Source organism: Pezoporus wallicus, unplaced genomic scaffold (genome assembly GCF_028554395.1).
Source record: "Pezoporus wallicus isolate ANWC-B61680 ecotype Strahan unplaced genomic scaffold, APGP_CSIRO_Pwel_v1 contig_13942, whole genome shotgun sequence".
Classification (NCBI taxonomy): domain Eukaryota; kingdom Metazoa; phylum Chordata; class Aves; order Psittaciformes; family Psittacidae; genus Pezoporus; species Pezoporus wallicus.
The window spans coordinates 387,051-403,925 of record NW_026640476.1 but is presented as its reverse complement, the minus strand read 5'-3'; the positions used below and the strand labels follow the sequence as shown (position 1 = coordinate 403,925).

General features: G+C 51.2%; 1 protein-coding gene across 1 annotated transcript; it reads right to left on the bottom strand.

Annotated features, from left to right (window-relative positions):
• Window positions 1–5,117: 5,117 nt before the first annotated feature.
• Window positions 5,118–13,290, bottom strand: CLEC19A (C-type lectin domain containing 19A). The gene is made up of 5 exons (XM_057418980.1): window positions 12,862–13,290; window positions 7,642–7,807; window positions 7,059–7,152; window positions 6,182–6,314; window positions 5,118–5,408 (listed from the first exon to the last, which is right to left on the bottom strand). Exons 1-5 carry the CDS (start codon window positions 13,154–13,156, stop codon window positions 5,329–5,331), a joined length of 768 nt encoding a protein of 255 aa, XP_057274963.1. The 5' UTR covers window positions 13,157–13,290; the 3' UTR covers window positions 5,118–5,328.
• Between the last annotated feature and the right edge of the window lie 3,585 nt (window positions 13,291–16,875).

Genomic DNA, 16,875 nt, shown 5'->3' with positions numbered 1-16,875 from the left:
GTGCAAGAAGAAAGTTTCTCCTGCAAGCCTTCCCCTGTCCCATCCTTACCAAGGTCTCCCACTGCAAGCCACTCGGATGTTGTGTTATCCCAAGCCACTCCATGAGTACAAATGGCTGTCAGAGGGGATGAGCAAAGCCAGCACACACTTTCTAGGCTAGGGGTTATGCTGGGTTTCTGCAGGAGAGATGCAGTTACAACACACACCACACTCCAGCAAAGCAGGTTTCCTAGTGGGAACATAAGAACATCAGCGCTCACTGTGGTACAGCCCTGACAGACAATGATCTATTGGCCTGCTGACAAAGAGCTCCACAAATGATGCAATCAACAGCCCAGCATAATTTTTAAGAAATACAAATGAGCAAATACCCCGTTGCCACGGTAACCCCAGGAGCCAGACTGCACAGTTTTGCACATCACCCCGTTCAGCTACTCTTTGCCAAGGCAGCAGGACCGCAGCACCAGGGACCTCATTCTGGGACAGCAACCAGGTATAGCTGAGGAGTACCGGCTCTTTCAGCAGTCTGCCCAAAGAAGCTTCACAGTCACTGGCTCCAGGGGATTCAGGCTCATGGTGCCAGTTGGGATGCATTTCTCTCTCACATCACCCGCACTTTGGCTCTGGGGCCTTCAAGGCTGCCCAGTTTTATGAGCAGGAACCGCAACAGGAGTTGTGCTGCTGTTAGATCTGCACCTTACTTCTAATCAGCAGTGTCTCTGGCAATTTGCACCCGGGAATGAGTGTTTCCAGCCGTGTTACCAAGTCCCCGAAGAGCAAAAGCAGTTAACAAAAAACTTTACCATCCTTTTTGGGTACCTGTGCCGCAGAGACCTGCACCAAAAAGGGGTACAGGGCTGCTGACCAGTGGCCAGTTTTAGCATGAAGCCTGGGAATCCTTGGCTACAAAAGAGGGGGAGACTTTAGAGATGCTGATAGGGAGGCAAAATAAGCCCTGGTGCTGGCATGAGGCAGCTCCTGTTTGAGCCAGCCCCGTCCTGGGTTCCCCCAGCCCCATCTCCGGGGGAAACTGGTGCTGCTTGAAGTTTCACTGAACCTTTGTTATTAATGGAGGTGCCATCACACCCCAGCAGCTTGCACTCTTTATGAGCCCACCTTCCATCACACCTCTGGCCCTTCTCTTGGCAGCTGTCTCAGCTGAGCCCCCTGCCCAGCTGAGGGGTAGCTGGGCTCAGCCGTGCCCAGGAGATGCATTTCCCAGCAGGTTTGTCCCTGCTGGCTCCCACCATCTCGCTCATTCCCTGGCAGCAGCAGGGAGCAGCTGGTGCGAGGTGGGATGGGAAAACCCTCCCGCAGAACAGAAGGAACATCTTGGTTAAGCCAACATCTGCTGGGACCCGCACAGCACAGGTCCAAATCCTGCCTGCCTTCTTTGTGCCCTGCCACACACATTTGGGATGCGCTGAAGCTGTGAGGTTCAATGCTAACACCATCACACAGGTAGGTAACATGGTTCATCATACATTTTTGTGTTTCAGGGTTCTATTTGGTGATGAACCTCACAGCCACAGCCAGTAAATGTCTGTAATTTTCTCACTGAGCCGCTGGAAGCCTTTTTTTGGCCCTGAGATATTTTTGTTCTCTTGTCAAAGAGAAACGCTCTGCAGCATCCTTGCCCTGGGGCAGGAGCTGCGCCATTACTCAGGCAATTAAAACCATGGGAAACCAGGGAGAGGGGAAGGGGGTGCACTAGGAAGAGCTCACAGTTCAGCTGTGCAGGCCTTAGCCTCCCAGCAAATTTCAGGGTGAAAAATCATACTGAATAAACAGAGGGAAGGACCGTTCAGCTCAGCCCAGCTGTCTGAGCTGTCAAGATTAGAAACTGGGCAGGAAAACCATCACCAGGCTGCCTGCACCCGGGCAGAGCAGCGCCAGTGCAGCGCTTCTCTTTGCAGCTCCCATCCCTGGACAACAGCAGCATATTTCAGGGAATAAAGAACTATAACAGTAGGGGAAAAGGGGAATCAGAGAGCAGATGGTGCAAGCAGGCCCATCTCTCCTGCCTGCCATGCCAGGCCATTCTCTCTCTTCAAGGGCTGCAGTAATATTGTCTCTATAGACCTAGAAATGGGGTATAGGAGGGTAAAGGGGTTTGTCACCAATAGGCGATTGCTTTTGTTCGCTCCCAGGCTACCTCACACACTCTCCACCCTTACCCCAACTTTCATGCACCACAAAGGAAGATGTTCAGCTCCTAAAGAACCGTGATATAAAAGAGCCCTCAGGTACCAGTCACTTGCAAGTGATGTGCAGGAGAGCTGTGGGAGAGCCCTGCCGCTGCCAGGTTTCCCACTGTCTGCACCATATGGCAAGTCAGGATGGAGAGATTCGGGATAACAGGGGAGTCAGGGGTTACGGGACACACAGCACAGAAAAATAAGGTTAAGTTCAGCCTGAAGAGCCAGAGGCTCCTCCTGGCCACCCAAAGTCTGGGACCATCCATGCTGGGGGAAAGGGCACGTTCTGTATTCCATCGAGCACTGACCTCACCAGATCCACTGGAAGTTCATTAAGGAGGTGAAAACTCCTGTTGTTTTCTGGGTTTTATTTGATTCCTGTGAAACAGAAGACACTATCAAGGACAGAGGGTTGTTTTTTTTAAGTAAGGACCCTGCTGTCAGGGAAGAAAACTGAGTTGGGGTACAAAACAAGGCCCCTGTTAACTTTGGCCCTGACTTTCGGGTCATGCATATTCAGTTCTTTTTACCTGGAAATGAAGATGTTAATTGGAGCTGACAGCTTTCATAGGTTTCCCCATTAGCAATATTTTTAGCCCCAGCAGGGCCCAAGTCTTCAAACACTTTCCCAAGGGAAGGTTTTAACCTTTCTTTTGAAACATCTCACGCCACTTGGAGGGAAAAAAAGAAGAGTTTTTGGCTGGAGGCACACTGAGCCCCAGCCATGCTGAACTCCCGGCTCCTCTGAACCAGGGAACAGGAGGAACATGGAAAAGAAACTGGGGAGAGGCAGCCTAGGGTAGAGCCTGCCATCAGCACCCTAATCTTCCCTGTCCAGTTGATGGGCTCTGGACATGGCTGAGCCCCAGGGGGATCTGTGGGGTTTCTGGGTCTGCTCTCTGTCATGAGGCTGATCTTCACCACAGAGACTCAACCACACTTCAGCTCCAGCACTCAGAACCAGGAGTCAATCAGACACATGTCCCATGCCATGCATATGCCCAACCCTCTTGTTCTCATGTCAGCAGCAGGCACAGGACCCATCCGTGGGCAATCTCTAGAGCAGTGACCAAGATGTTTGCTTAAGCCCTTTTTCTGCCACAGATCAGATCCGACACATCAGTATTTTGTTACCTGGTCAGATACAAGAACTCTTCTTCTTTTTACAGTTGGTTTCTTTACATACTGTTATCATCCATATATAATTTATTGTCTTCTGATGAAGCAAAAGTCTCAAGGAAACCACATTCAATGCTGTCTCCTGCCTAGGGCTGAAAACTATACAAATTGTTCACTTTCCATATAAATATATGGAAAATGTGCATATATATAAACCATTAAAAATAATACAGTTTTATTTCTAGGTATTATCCTTTTCTATATTTATATATAGAAAAATACATAATCAGAGGTGACAGTATTTCCTTATTCTAGAAACCTGCTCCAACACACACATTCCACTTACAGCACCACTGTCATGCCCACCAAGTTGTGCCACTTCTCCCTGAGTGGAAACTTATTTTAGCTGAAAGCTGAGCTGAGGAAGCACTGAGGAAGCAGTCACGAGCTCCTAGCAGAGCCTCAGTTATTTACCTCATTGTATCCAGTGTAATTGCTCTGGAAAATCTTAGATTTGGAATCCTATGTGTCTAAGGTGGTGACCTCATGGGAGACCAGACAAGTTTGTGAGGTTGCCTTTGCTCGTCTTTGCAGGCAGTGGCTGAGATGAGGGAGCCCAGGTTTGTCCTGGCTGCTCTGGTGCTGTGAGACCCTGAGGCTTTCCCAGAGCAGGGACAGAAGGGACACATCTGGCAAGGGCCAGATGTGGAGGCAGCCCCCTCTGCACAGAGCTTCTTGCAAAGCCACCTGGGTGCCACGGGGCTGTGTGGGACCAGAGGTCACACCACAGGGGCTCTGCAGGGAGCACTGGATTTATTGTGCTTGACTGGGTCCAGCAGTGCCCTTGCACCCACGTCCCCTGAAGGAGAAGCATGTTTTTGTCTCACCAGCACTGCCCTTCCCTTGTGCTCTGGCACCACCACTGAAGCCCTGCAAATTCACCCATATGTAAGGGCAGGGTCCCACCTCCCTGCTAAGTAGCTCAGACAAAGCACGCCAGGGCCACGAGCACAGCCACACACAAATCCTCAGACATGATATACCTGGAAGATAAAAGCACCTCTGTGATGCCAGCACGGAACAGGACATCAGCAGTGACTGTGGGAACGACTGTCATCTCACTAGGGAACAGGGTCACACCAAAAGCTGTGAGCTCTTCCCCCCCAGGGAAGGTCTGTGAGGCAGGCTGGCCCTCAGCTGGTGCACATAAGCCTTCACCCACCTGCCTTGTCGTTTGGACAGCTCAAAGCAGCCCGGACCAAACCCTGCTCACCTGCTGCAGGCAGGGATGTTGTGAAGGTGTGGGGTGCTGAGTGACCCCATGTGGTGATGCTGTCTGGTTGATGGGGCCGGGTGAAGGACAGGGTTCTTCACAGGCTGCCCAGGTCCCCCAGAACCAGCAGAGTCAATGAAACAAACCCAGGCATTTGGTTCCCCCAACACACCTTTTTAATACAGACCAGACCAGAGTAAAACCAGGGCCTTTGGCACAAGACTCCATATCTCAGGCAGTCGCTGTTACTCAAGCACTAGAAAGCTGGAGGAGCCTCCACCGGCTGTTTGCTGTTTATTTTAGTGGAGAGAAAAATAACACATGTGAGAGGCATTTTGTATAACTTAACAGAAAATAATACTTTTCCTCCACTCTTCACAGGTGAACCGGCAGAATAATTTCCTACACATGGCTACTCTTTGGTGCTAACAGTTTGGTGTATTGCTAAAATCATGGGTTTCTGCTAATACACTGCAATAGTTGATCTGAAACCCAAAGCCAGGCCCAGGCTTGGGGACTCCTTTGCTGTTTAACACAGCTCCCATCACTGCTTGCCCATGGGGAGGGTGAGCATCAGGTTCATCCCCACAGCACTCCAGGAGGGATATTGCAGCAGGGGTCTGGCTGGGGATGCTGAGCAGCTCCACACTCTCTCCACCCGTGCCACGTCCTGGCTGTTCTTCCGTGCCACTGGAGAGGTGACCCAAAATGAGGGGAGCTTGTGCAGCACCAGCAGCCTCAGTCCAGGGCCAGCGAGGGGATCTTGCAGACGAAAGGGAAGGCTCTGCCGCAGGCGTTGTCATTCCAGGAGCGCAGTGCTACCCCACAAAAGAAACAAGGCGTTAGCTCAGAAAAGGCATGGGGGGTATCCATGCACCACCCTCAGGACCAGGACCTCCTGCCATTGTAGGAGGGTTTTCCTACATGTGCTTCCATTTGCACTGCTCCCATCCCTGTCCTAGGGATGCTGGCAGAAATGCCTGACCCAGACACAAACATGGTAGCGCGGAGGCAGCTGCAAACAGCTCTGTACCCTAGGGAACATCAGCAGGGTGTCCATGGACCAGGCATTTACATATGTCCAGGGGTCTGGATACACCTGACTGGTCTCCCTGGCAATGAGGGTGGGAAGTGGGATTTTTGCACAAGCAGAGATTTTTGCACAGTGAAATGCCCCTGGCCTGAGGGAGGGAGGGAAAAGCTGGCAAAGGAATGAGTGTTTCCATGGGCCTCCTGTGTGGGAGGAGAAAGAGGAAAATTTGACCTTTGGCTAAATTTGGTAATTCTTCCAAGTGGATGATGCTCCCCTCCTTATTGCCACTGCTACGGGAGGGGGAGCTAGGCTCTGGGCGGAGAGGGAGCTAGGCTCTTGGCAGAGGGAAAGCAAGCATATGTGTGTGTGTGTACGTGGTGAAAGAGAAAACACGTCCCTTCTCTGCAAAGAAAAGAGAATAGTAATAAAAAAATTAAAGTGCAAGGTCTCACCTACCAGCAAGCTCTTCAGAATAGATGAGCCGCAGTGGGTTTAATGTACTGACATGCAAATGAGACTTAAGGTGCCCTCAATACTGGGCACCTCAACACCACTCACCACTGCTGTGCCGGTACCAGATCTGCACGCAGTCCTCCTCCTCTGGGATGGAGTGGATCCCATCGTCAGGCTGACTGCCATCCCAGTACTGGTAGTCGTAGGAGGAGCCGTCCGTCCACTCAAAGTGACCCTCCTGGCACGGGGTGAGCAGAGAAAGCCGTGACTGCAGAGCCGTGCTTGCAGAGTGGGGGTCCCACTCCCATGTACACCCATTCTCCATGGGAAGAGACTGCCACCCCTCAGCAAAGGCCAAGCAGCTTGTCTGCATTTTACAACTGATAACTTATGCTGGAAAACCCCAGGATTCACCGTGTCTCACCAGGGGAAGCCCAGAAATTGAACACATTTATTTTTTAACACACCCACCCAATCCTGTGTTCCTTTCATTTTTCCTTTTCCGTTGCTTTCCCAATATCTACAAAACGTTTGCTGGCTCGGGGCTGTTCTCCTGATGGTCTCAACTTTTCTTTGTTGCATACTAGACTATATATTTCCAACATGTCAGCTTTGAAAAGCTACAGGGTATCACAAGAAAGCAATGAAACTTGGTGATTTTTGATATTGGAGATGTTTTCAGTTCATTTGCTCTTCTTGGACCAGCAACACAATACGCCTTCCATTAATCCATTCATAAAATATGATGTGAATAATCACTAATTATCAATCTATTAATTCTAGTAACACTTTTCATTCAAAATCAGACCAGAGGAGATGAAAATATGACTTTCCCCCGAGTACTGCACAACAGACCCTACACCACCACCTGATCAATGGGGCTCTAAGGAACAAAGAATAAAGCCAAGTGGCTTTCCCAGGGGAAAGCATGGGGCAGTGAAATTCTCAAACCATTTCCCACATGGCTGCAGGGAGCTCTTACCTGCCTCAGGTCATTGAGTCCTGTCCAGATGTCGGTGGGGATTCCCGGCACACGGCTGTTCACCAGGTCATACACGAAGACGTTTTCTTCCCAGCTGGAAAACAGAGCAATGCACAGCCACTGAGGGAGTGTGTCAGGCAAATGGCCAGTTATGTCCCTAAGCGTTCACCCTGTGGCATGGCCAAATGGGTTCCCCTCATCTATTTGCTGCTGATTGCTTTCCTGCGTCTGTGCAAGAGGTGTGTAGTGTGCGGAAGAGCTAGGGGAGAGGGAATAGAGGAAAAAGCCTGTATAATCATGTTGTATTTCTTTCCTTTTTCAAGAGTAAAAACCTACAGGTTTGGCTAAATATAGGGAATAATACATCAGTTTCCCTGCCAGGCCAGGAAAAGGCATTTTTTACATTGCCTTAGTGTGCCCAGTGCATGAGAGTTGACCCAGTTGCTGCTGCAGAGGGATGCTGGGCTGGGACATGACCCTGCAGCTGGCCCAGAGGATGTACTGTGGGCATGGGACTTTGTCCCTATTTTCCTTCTTCCCCAGGCTGTGCCAGGGTGGGATGACACATTTCTGCACCCCTCACCTGTGGATGGAGGTCAGCTTGGCTGATCTGATGCCAATGGAGAACTCGGCACAATAGAGGTCGGCTTCAGCCCAGGTCTTGTTGATGGGGAAGTACCGGTAGCAATGGCCCTCATACTCTGTCCAGAAGAGCGGGCAGGAGTAGGCATGGACAGGCTCCGGCATGGCTGGGGGCAGAGCAGAGGACATCTGGCAGCTGATGGTGAAGCAGCATGGCCGGGCAACCAAGCAGGCAACAAAGGCAGCAGTTCCCAGCCTGGCTCCCCCTCACCCAGGGCAAACAACTACCAAACACATGCATGGAGAAACCAGCTGTTGCAGAAGCCATGCAGAAGTTTGCAAAAGCCGACCCACATTTTATGAAATGGGTTTCTCAGTTTTAGCATCTGCCTAAATCAGGACGAGCACTTCAAGCCAGTTTGACATCGGTTTAGACAGAGAGTGCTCGAAATAGAGGCACTGATATTTGCTGCTGGGGAAACCCAGATAAGGGCTCCTGTCACCTCTACCAGGCACTACCGGAGCCTCGGTGTTGTGATGGGAGCTGATAGCCAGAGGCTGTAGGGTTATGGCTGCAATCTGCCCTCCTGCAAGGCCCCCTTGCACCTCCTCCCTTGAGCAACCCCCTCACCATCCCCTGTGTCCCTGGGCCCGGACACAGCCGTGCACGCACACACGTGTTCATTTTCAGCCCCATAAATAGCTGGGTGAGGAGCCTGCCGCCAGGAGCGGTGCCGGCCTATCTGCCTCCCACCACCAGATAAGTGCTGGAGCCCGTGGAGCTGATCCTCCTCCCTCACCACCTTTCAGCACAGCGGGGAAGTCACCCAAAAAGAGGCCATTCAGGGGCAGGACACATTTCTGGAGCCTTTGCAGTTGCCGCTGTGTAAACACTGCAGTGCTGTTAACACATCCCTCTGACCTCCTCCTAGTCATGCTCCCCTCGTCGAGCAGGAAGGATGCAGCACACACACACCACACCACGCAGCACTAACCCCCAAATCTCGTGTCACAGTGACTTAACTCTCTCAGCTGCTGGTGTTTGAGCCTTGGGGAACTGCCAGCTCCCCCAGTTAGTTCCTGCATCCCCATGGGGTCCTGGTCCAGGGTCAGTGCTGCTGCCGAAGTAAGGCAGGCAGGGCAGGGGGAGCAGGGGGCGACGGCAGACGTCAGATGCCATGAAATTATCCAAGCAGGTAACAGGCTCAAGCCTGGAGAGGTCAGGGTGGTGCTACAGGACCTCGGGTGCTGGGGAATGGCTTTCCCTGAGGGTCCAGAGAGCAAAACCCTGCCAGCAGCAGCATGGGATGTGGGAGCAGTGCGGGCAGCATCAGCATGGGGAAGAGGAGGCAGGAGGTGAATTCAAAGCAGTGGTGGGAGCATTCCCTGTGCTGAACCCTTTCCTGCACTAGTGCTGACAGATCTGGGTGATAATTCCATATTTCAGTCACACGCAGTCCCCAGGCAACAAACACAGATGCAAAGAGCCTTTTTTAACCTCCTGAGCAAGGGGCAGAGGCCAAGCTGACTGCAGAGCCCTGTGGTGCTATCACCCCACCTCAGCATCCCTTGCCACCCCCTGTTGAGGATCTGTATCTGGCAGCAGCTCTGCACCCCACAGCAACAAACCCACCAAGAGCAGTGAGGGGCTTGAGGGGCTCTCCCATCCTCATGGGCTGCCAAGAACAAAAGGCACACCAGGCTGGGAGAGCAGAATAGCTTTAGGGGAGGGTGGCTAACCTGCAGCCAGCTCAATGGCAATGCAGGATTCAGCTGTCTGATTCATACATGGACCTCTTTGCGTTTGGAAAACCCTTAGAACAGCCCTAGGAAATGGAAATTATTCTACTGTAGCAACAGTACCAGGAACACTGAGGGCTGATGTGATCCCCTGGGAATCAAACCCTCCTCCCTCTGTGAAACTGGCTAGGGATCCCTGTCCCCACCAAAAGCAAAGCAGAGCAAGGAACAGGGTCAGACCCATGGGATGAGGCTGTAGCTTTACCACCAAATCACAGATGAAGCATGTCCCCCCCATTCAGAACAGGACTGGGATCTGGTCTCAGCTCCTGGTGACTCCATGTTGCTGCTCCCTCCTGCCTAAGGCACCTCGGGTGCCTGTGGCAGACAAGCACCACCATCTCCCCCCAGCAACAAGGATTTATTATAGAGACTGCAGCTCCTCGAGGAACTCTTCACCTCTAGCAGTCTGGTGGCAAAATTCACAGGGCTTAACCCAGCAGCATCCTGGCAAACAGGGCCGTTTGCTCCCAGGTGCTAATTGCAGTGGGAGTCCTGATGGCCTGGCTCCGAGCCACTTCCATCAGCACCCCCATGGCCCAGGAAAATCACCTTCCTTCTGTTCAGAGCAGCTGAAACTGAGTCAGAGATGGAGACAGTCCTTCTTTGTTATTCCATACTGCTTCCCATTAGGTAGCATTAATTTGATGAGCTTCGGTGAACCAGAGGTGCCTGAAGGAATTTAAGGTTAAATATACCAAAAAGGAAAATACAGGAGGTCAGCATTTAATTAGCATCTTTTCTCTTAGGTCAGGATCAGAGGCTTTGGCTGTCTCTTTGGAGAACTATTGCTCCCAGTTTTACCTGCAGGAACAATTGGGGGTGCTGCTTTATCTGGGGTCTTCCTTCCTTTGCTTATTTACGGTACAGCAGTTTTAATGTCAGGGCCATGTTTTAATACAGCACACTCAGAATAGGTGTCCTGACCCGGATGAGGAGAAGATTCATATCAGGAAGCTGTTACTAACTCAGAAAAGCTGGAAAATGAGAATTTGGGGCCAGAAAGAGTTTTGTGCTCTCTGGGTTTGTATCGGGGCCAACAAAACTGGAGCCTCCTCATTTCTTTACTAGCTGAGACCCACTGCAGCACCACCAGGAAAATCACTTGTGAACCTCTTGCAGAAGCTGGCACTGCTTTGCCAGAAAGTTTCACATCCCCAAGTGGCCACTTTCCAGTTAGAAATAATTCATTGCGAAAATCCCAGCTGGTATCATAAGTTGTTTTTATTCCAGGATGCTACTGGAAAAGATAAAATACCAACTGTGTGACTCCCACTGATGCAGCCAGCCAAGAGCAGGCTTTTTCCTGAACAGCTTCATCCCAAGGTGCAATGGTGCCTCACCTCCAGTGATCTGCAGGTTTGAAGTACAAAGTCTGGTGCTAGGATGAGGTTGGCAAGAGATGCCCATGCAAAGGAGACTCCTGGGGGCTTGCAACTCCATCAAAGTGTTTTGGACAGCACAGCAGACCAGATCAGTGCTGGCAGCAGATGGTCCTCTTGCTGTAGAGCATTGAAGAGCTCTGTTTCATCAACAGCTGATGACTTAGCACAAAGTTTAGAGACATTAAGAGACACCTCACTGAAACACATGGTCTTGAGACACCCTCCCTTGGCACATGCATAAGCTAATGCTGCCATCTGACCTGAAAAAATCAAGTGAACCTCTTCAGCTCTTGGCAAGTGGCTGGGCTTGGAGGGTGTCCATCAACACTCAAGAGGCTTGTCTGAAGTTCATGCCAATGGAGAAGAGCTGAGGAGATCCCCATTGCGTGGAGGCCTGGGTCATTTCCAGGGCAGAGCTGCCCGCAGAGCCCCTCTGCTGGTGATGCTGAGAGTGTGGGATGGGGAGCGCTCCCCAGCTGATGGTCAGAGCTGGGGCCCAGGATGAGCATCCTGGTGCTCACCAACACTGAATCACGCCTAACCAGCACAGGACCATGGGGAAGGCCAGCAGCATGGCTTTTACCCCATGTTGGCACTGCTGGGGCAGAAGGTGATTATAGCAGATGGATGAGACAACAGGGGAGGCCCAAGACCCCCCCCAGGACAGCTTCAGCTAGGGAGTCCAAAGTGCCAGCTGAGCCAGACCTCCATCCCACCACAGCCTTGACACAACAACCAGCCCACACCCTCTTTATTGAATAAACCTTAAGAATAAAGAATAAAACAGGGGTTTGATGGGCAGGAGCATGTAGCAGGGGCTAAGACAGCACTATTGTGTGACACTGGGACACCTCAGGTCACCCACGGCTTTTAGGAGCACATCCTTAAGCCCTGACACTATAGTCATTACAGACAAAAAGTCCCACCTTCATGTTACTTGCAGTATTTGTCTTTCATTAAGAGATGACAAAGATGACAAAGACGACCTTCAGAACAAGCAGATCAGGGATGGGGTTTTGGCCTCTGTGTGCCTGGGGGGGCATACGGAGCTGCAGGGGATGGTATCCACTGATGGATGTGAAGCTCATTTAATAACTGGGCAATATTTCACACTCTGAAGTTTCTTTAGGCACATGTTACAAATTTCCAAGTGAAATATTAAACACCAGTTGAAGCACATTGGAAGTGACATCCTTCACACAGAGGGCTTTGCTTTTTAGAATCCTGTAATGAAACCAAGCTGGTTTTACAGCTTCCAATCTTCTGCCAGGTATGTTTGGCATTGTGAGGCTACAGCAGACACCACAGCAGCCCTCCTGCAGCCGGCACTAATAGATAGGGGTTATCTTGCAGGGTTTTTCCCTCCCTAATTAGTTTTGGCCAAGCTCCCACGGATTAGGTGTCTGGCAGGAAACCCAGGCTTGCATCGATCCTTTTTCTCACAGAGTCACTGAACGACACTCCGGGAGTCCCTTTTTGCTCACATTCCTATATAAATCTAAGCAGGGTGTGAACAGACTAAGAGCAGAGACTCTCACTTGCATCAGCCCCATGAAAAAGTTTGCAAGAAACTTCAGTGACGCACAGCAGTGGCTATCAGTCACCAACAGCTCAAGAAAATAAGAGGGAAATGAGAGGAATCCTGTATTTGTGCCCACTTCTCACATGCAGTAAGTGTGAATAAATAAATGGGGAGCCACAGTGGATGCCCCAGCCTGTCCTGATGGGCTGCCACAGCACCGTGCCACGTGAGCACATGTTGCTGAAGGCAAAAGATCAGTTTCTTGTGAACAGAAACAAAGCCAGCCCAGATGCAACTTCTATAGCTTGGGAGAGAGAGACTGGGGCTGCTCTTGTCATGTTCCCACAGTGAAGAAAGTTGGTTTCAAGGCAAATCAGAGGTTTGTGGAGCAGTCAGAGAAAGCGGGAATCCAGCTGCTGACCCTGCAGGAGGTATGCACCCTCCTTCCCCAGCTAAAGGCATCACAGTTTAAGGTTACCTTCACCCCCAGCCGCAATCAATGCTTTGCACTCACCTTGGCTGATCTTTATGTTGGTCTGAGGGAAAGCCTGGGCAGTGAACAACGCCGTGGAGAGGAGGGCGCACACATCCCACCCGGTGCCCATGGCCAGGAGGGAGGACAGCGCTCCCAAACCCCGCAGGCAGCCGGCTGCAGTGGTCACCACTCCGTCCGGGACCTCCGAGCTGTGCCAGGGAGGCTGCCGGCGCGGAGCTGGATATAGGCGCTGTGCTACTCCCTCCCCCAGAACAGCGGCTCTCCCGGCGACACAGACCTCCCACCAGCGCTGCCGGATCCCGGCCGCGCTCATCGCATCCCACCCCGAGGGACCTGCGCCCAGACCTTCGCCCCAGCCTGGCTCATGGGGTGCACGCCTCCTCCCAGAGAACCTCTGTCACACGCTGCAAGCGAGCAAGGAAATCCTTGATCTACCCTCAGTTGCTTCCTGAGACACGATTACGTGTCCCCACTTGAGCACTACCCAGCTGGCTGCCTTACCGCAGGGATGCTGGTGGGCATCAGCGGCCAGGCGCAGAGCAGAGAGGGGCTCGGGGCAGACCTCCACCTTGGGGTGACTGAGCAGCATGCCCTCTGCCTGCTGAGCAAGGCTGGCAGCCCATCGAGCACAAGACAAGGTTAGAAGCTGGAAGCAAGGGCTGAGTTGACACGGGAAGCTGCGGCAGTTGGACACCCCGGGTCAGGCAGAGAGGGTGCCAGGGCTGCAGGGGAGCACTGCCTTGTGCAGGCTTGGCACGGCCTGTAATTGTGGGGTTTAGCCCTTTTTGTGCTTTCATTTATTTATAACCAGCGACAGGCAATGCTTTGACACAATAAACATCTTGGAAGAGGGCACCACCAGGTGTGCCGCAGGTCCAAGGCTGGTTCAGGGACTCACACTCTGCCCGTCTGCCAGGTCCATGCAGTCCTGTAACAGCAGAAAACCTTCAGCATCAGGCAGCAGTCATATTATTAACCATCTATATGACCTACCATGTCTCCTTCATGTGGTCAATTTTTGGGGAAAAATAAACTCCAGATTTTTTAAAACACACTGGGCAGGGAAACAGTATAGGCAAAATACTATGAAATTGTGTGGTCCCGCTCCATTTCCAATCTACACCTTGAATGAGCATTGAATGAACTGCTTAGGAACATACTCGATGGTATTCCCTTTTTATTCTTAGCTACAGGTTAAAGTTTTCAGAATTTTCTGGGACTTCAGTTGGGATGACCCATTTTTACAGGCACGATTCAACTAGAAACAGTTTGGGGTGACACAAAGCTTTCAGTATAGTAAAACATCCAGACTTACTCCAGAGACAGTAACTAATTCAATCAACTTTCATATATTAAATTTTCTTTGCATTAAGTAAAAAACCTTCTAAGAAAACTCCTCCCCGTCCTCCCATTTGCAGTTCCATACATTCATCTGAAACTGTACGTCTCAAGGAAAAGCCTACTGATGCATCAGAGCACTAAAAATGAAGGAATTGTGATTATCAGAAACCAAGGCATGCCTTCTCCCTTCTTCACTGTGTGCCATCCCCAGATAAAACCGGTGTTACGAGCAATTAACAGCAAACTATGGAACAAAACTCTTTGAGCATATTAATCTACTCCCAAAGCACAAGTGTTTATGCTTAAAGAGGGAGCAGAGACCCAGAGTAACTTCAATGCTGTCTCTAGCAGCAGACCCCCAGCACAGGGGGAGCACCGAGCTCCCCATGCCCGGCACAGCAGCTGGACACCAGCTTTGCTCCCAGCGCAGGGAGAGTACACACACGTCGCACACGCAGAGCTGGCTGCAGCCCCAGCTGCACTTGGGGTTATCTTCTGATTTCACAAAGCATGAGATGTGCTTTACCTGCTGCATGCAGCCCCAGAAGCACAGCCACGGCTCGTGTACTCAGCCCTTCTGCTCCTCTCCTGCCTCATGCTGTTTTCTGATTGCCCTCCAGGTCAGGAGCTCCTCAATGTGCTTCCATCCTGCTTTCACTGACCTCTCCTCAGGGTTCCCTCACCAATTTTTGGCATCACATGTACATGACACCCCCCTCCCTGTGGAACAGGTACCTCATGGCTCCAAGGACAGACTAAGGGGCAAGAGTGCCTTCTGTTCACTTTCATCCCCAACGCTTGAGCAAAGCATGTGGCAGGTCTCACATCAGCTTCCATGGATGCCAGAGCTTTTGCTGCTGCCCATAGATACCATGTGGGAGAACATTAATGTCAGTGGCAGTGACTGCTGAAACCACAGGCCCTTGTCTGAGCCTGAGTTACAGGAAGAGACTGGCCGCCTACAGTGTGTGTTTGTCCAGCACACCCCATGGGCTCCCTCTCCACTGTGATTCATTGATGAGACAAACCAGAAGAAAGCCAGAGAACAGAGATGATTTGCTATCAACCTCACTGCAAGACAGAGTTTCACCTTGCAGAGGGGCAGGTTAGAATTGAAACCCACCATCCACAATATGCTCAGAAAGAGGATGCCCATGGACAGCCCTGCAGCAACCACTGTCCCCACCACTCTGTGCTGCCAATACACACAATTGTGCTGCCAAGCAGCCATGAGCCATATGCAGTGGTCAGTAAGAAGGGAAGGTTTTTCACCAGGGGACTGTGTGCACAACCACACCAACAAGGTAAGCTCCTACCCGTATTTGTGCCCAGCCACAGCAAGTAGGTAGAAGGCTCAGCAACAAGGTCACCAAGGCTCTTTTCTGACATCCTCTATCCAACACCATGCCCTACCCGGGAGCAGGGTGTCCACACTTTTAAGCTCCCCGAGCCACTGAGACATAGCTTCTAGATACAGAACAGAGACAGCATCTCTTGTAGCCTCCTTGCATTCTCCGCATTCCTTCATCCACAATGGCAGGGTCACCATATCAGACTTGGCTGTTGCATGGGGAACTCACATGCACTGCTCTGAGTGCAGAAGAGAACAAAACACCCACTGCAATGTGAACTGGAGAAGGTCCCTGGCTGAATGCTGGTATCGGAGTTACAGCACAGACCTTCACACTGGAGCACAGAAATCCTGGACAGCAGGAAGGATACTGACCAACACAGATGTCTGTCCAAACAAACACTAAGCTTTTTAACACTCAACTAACTGCAGCAGCCAAACAACAAATGGAGGTGAAATAGTCACATGTATGTATTGTTTTCTTTCTAAAACCCAAAATATTAAAAGTAAGGAGATAATGGAACTTCATTCTGTGCCGCACTTGATGAATATAAGGGAGGGAGATGGCTGCTGCCTGCCCTACCACATGCCAGCTCTGGATGGTTATTGCTCTGGAACCTGAAGACCAGCGTGGCTGCAGGAAGGCTCTGCACTGCAGGGTGCATGGAGTGGGCCATGGGCATGGGTAGAGGCCATGGGCTACCCCCAGTAACTTCACAGGTCACCTAGGGAGCAGATACAGCCAGAGCCGGGGCCCTTCCACACCTCTGTTCCATCACAGCAGCACTGATGTGGCAGCAGAGCCAAACCATCCGTAACACTGTGAGGCTTTCCAGTCCAACACAAATAAACACTGCTGAACACAGAACAGATCCCTCCTCCTCCACAATTAAGACATGGAAAGACAATAAAGTCACGAGCCAGTCCCAGCTCTCTTCTGGGCAATGCCTTTGCTGTTCCATTTCTTGAATGGGCTGTAAGCAAGGTACAGATTTTTATGCAGTCTCAGTGTTCATAAAGAGGGCAATAAAAAACAATAATATAGGCCCACCCCTGCAAAGAACCAAAACCCAAAGCCAGGTGCAGAAACCTGACACCTCCACCCTGCAGTGTGTCAATGTGGTCTGGTTGGGAACCATGCAGATCCAGACCAACGGCTCACTCACTCCACCGATCTCCATCATCTGGTCCCTAGTTTCTCAAATGGCTCCTGGTTCACCCACAGTGAGTAACAAGGGGACAAAAGCCAACATCTCGGCTTTTCTTGTGCCACAAATACAACCAAAGGAGCTCAACACAAAGATGAATTCTGCCAACAAGTATCACCCCAGTCTACGTGC

Excerpts from the sequence above, each read along its gene's own strand:
- CLEC19A (XM_057418980.1), bottom strand. The coding sequence starts at position 13,156 with ATGAGCGCGGCCGGGATCCGGCAGCGCTGGTGGGAGGTCTGTGTCGCC. Across the intron at positions 7,808-12,861 it reads CAACATAAAGATCAGCCAAG|CCATGCCGGAGCCTGTCCAT; the intron begins GTGAGTGCAAAG and ends CTCTGCCCCCAG. Across the intron at positions 7,153-7,641 it reads AAGCTGACCTCCATCCACAG|CTGGGAAGAAAACGTCTTCG; the intron begins GTGAGGGGTGCA and ends TCTGTTTTCCAG.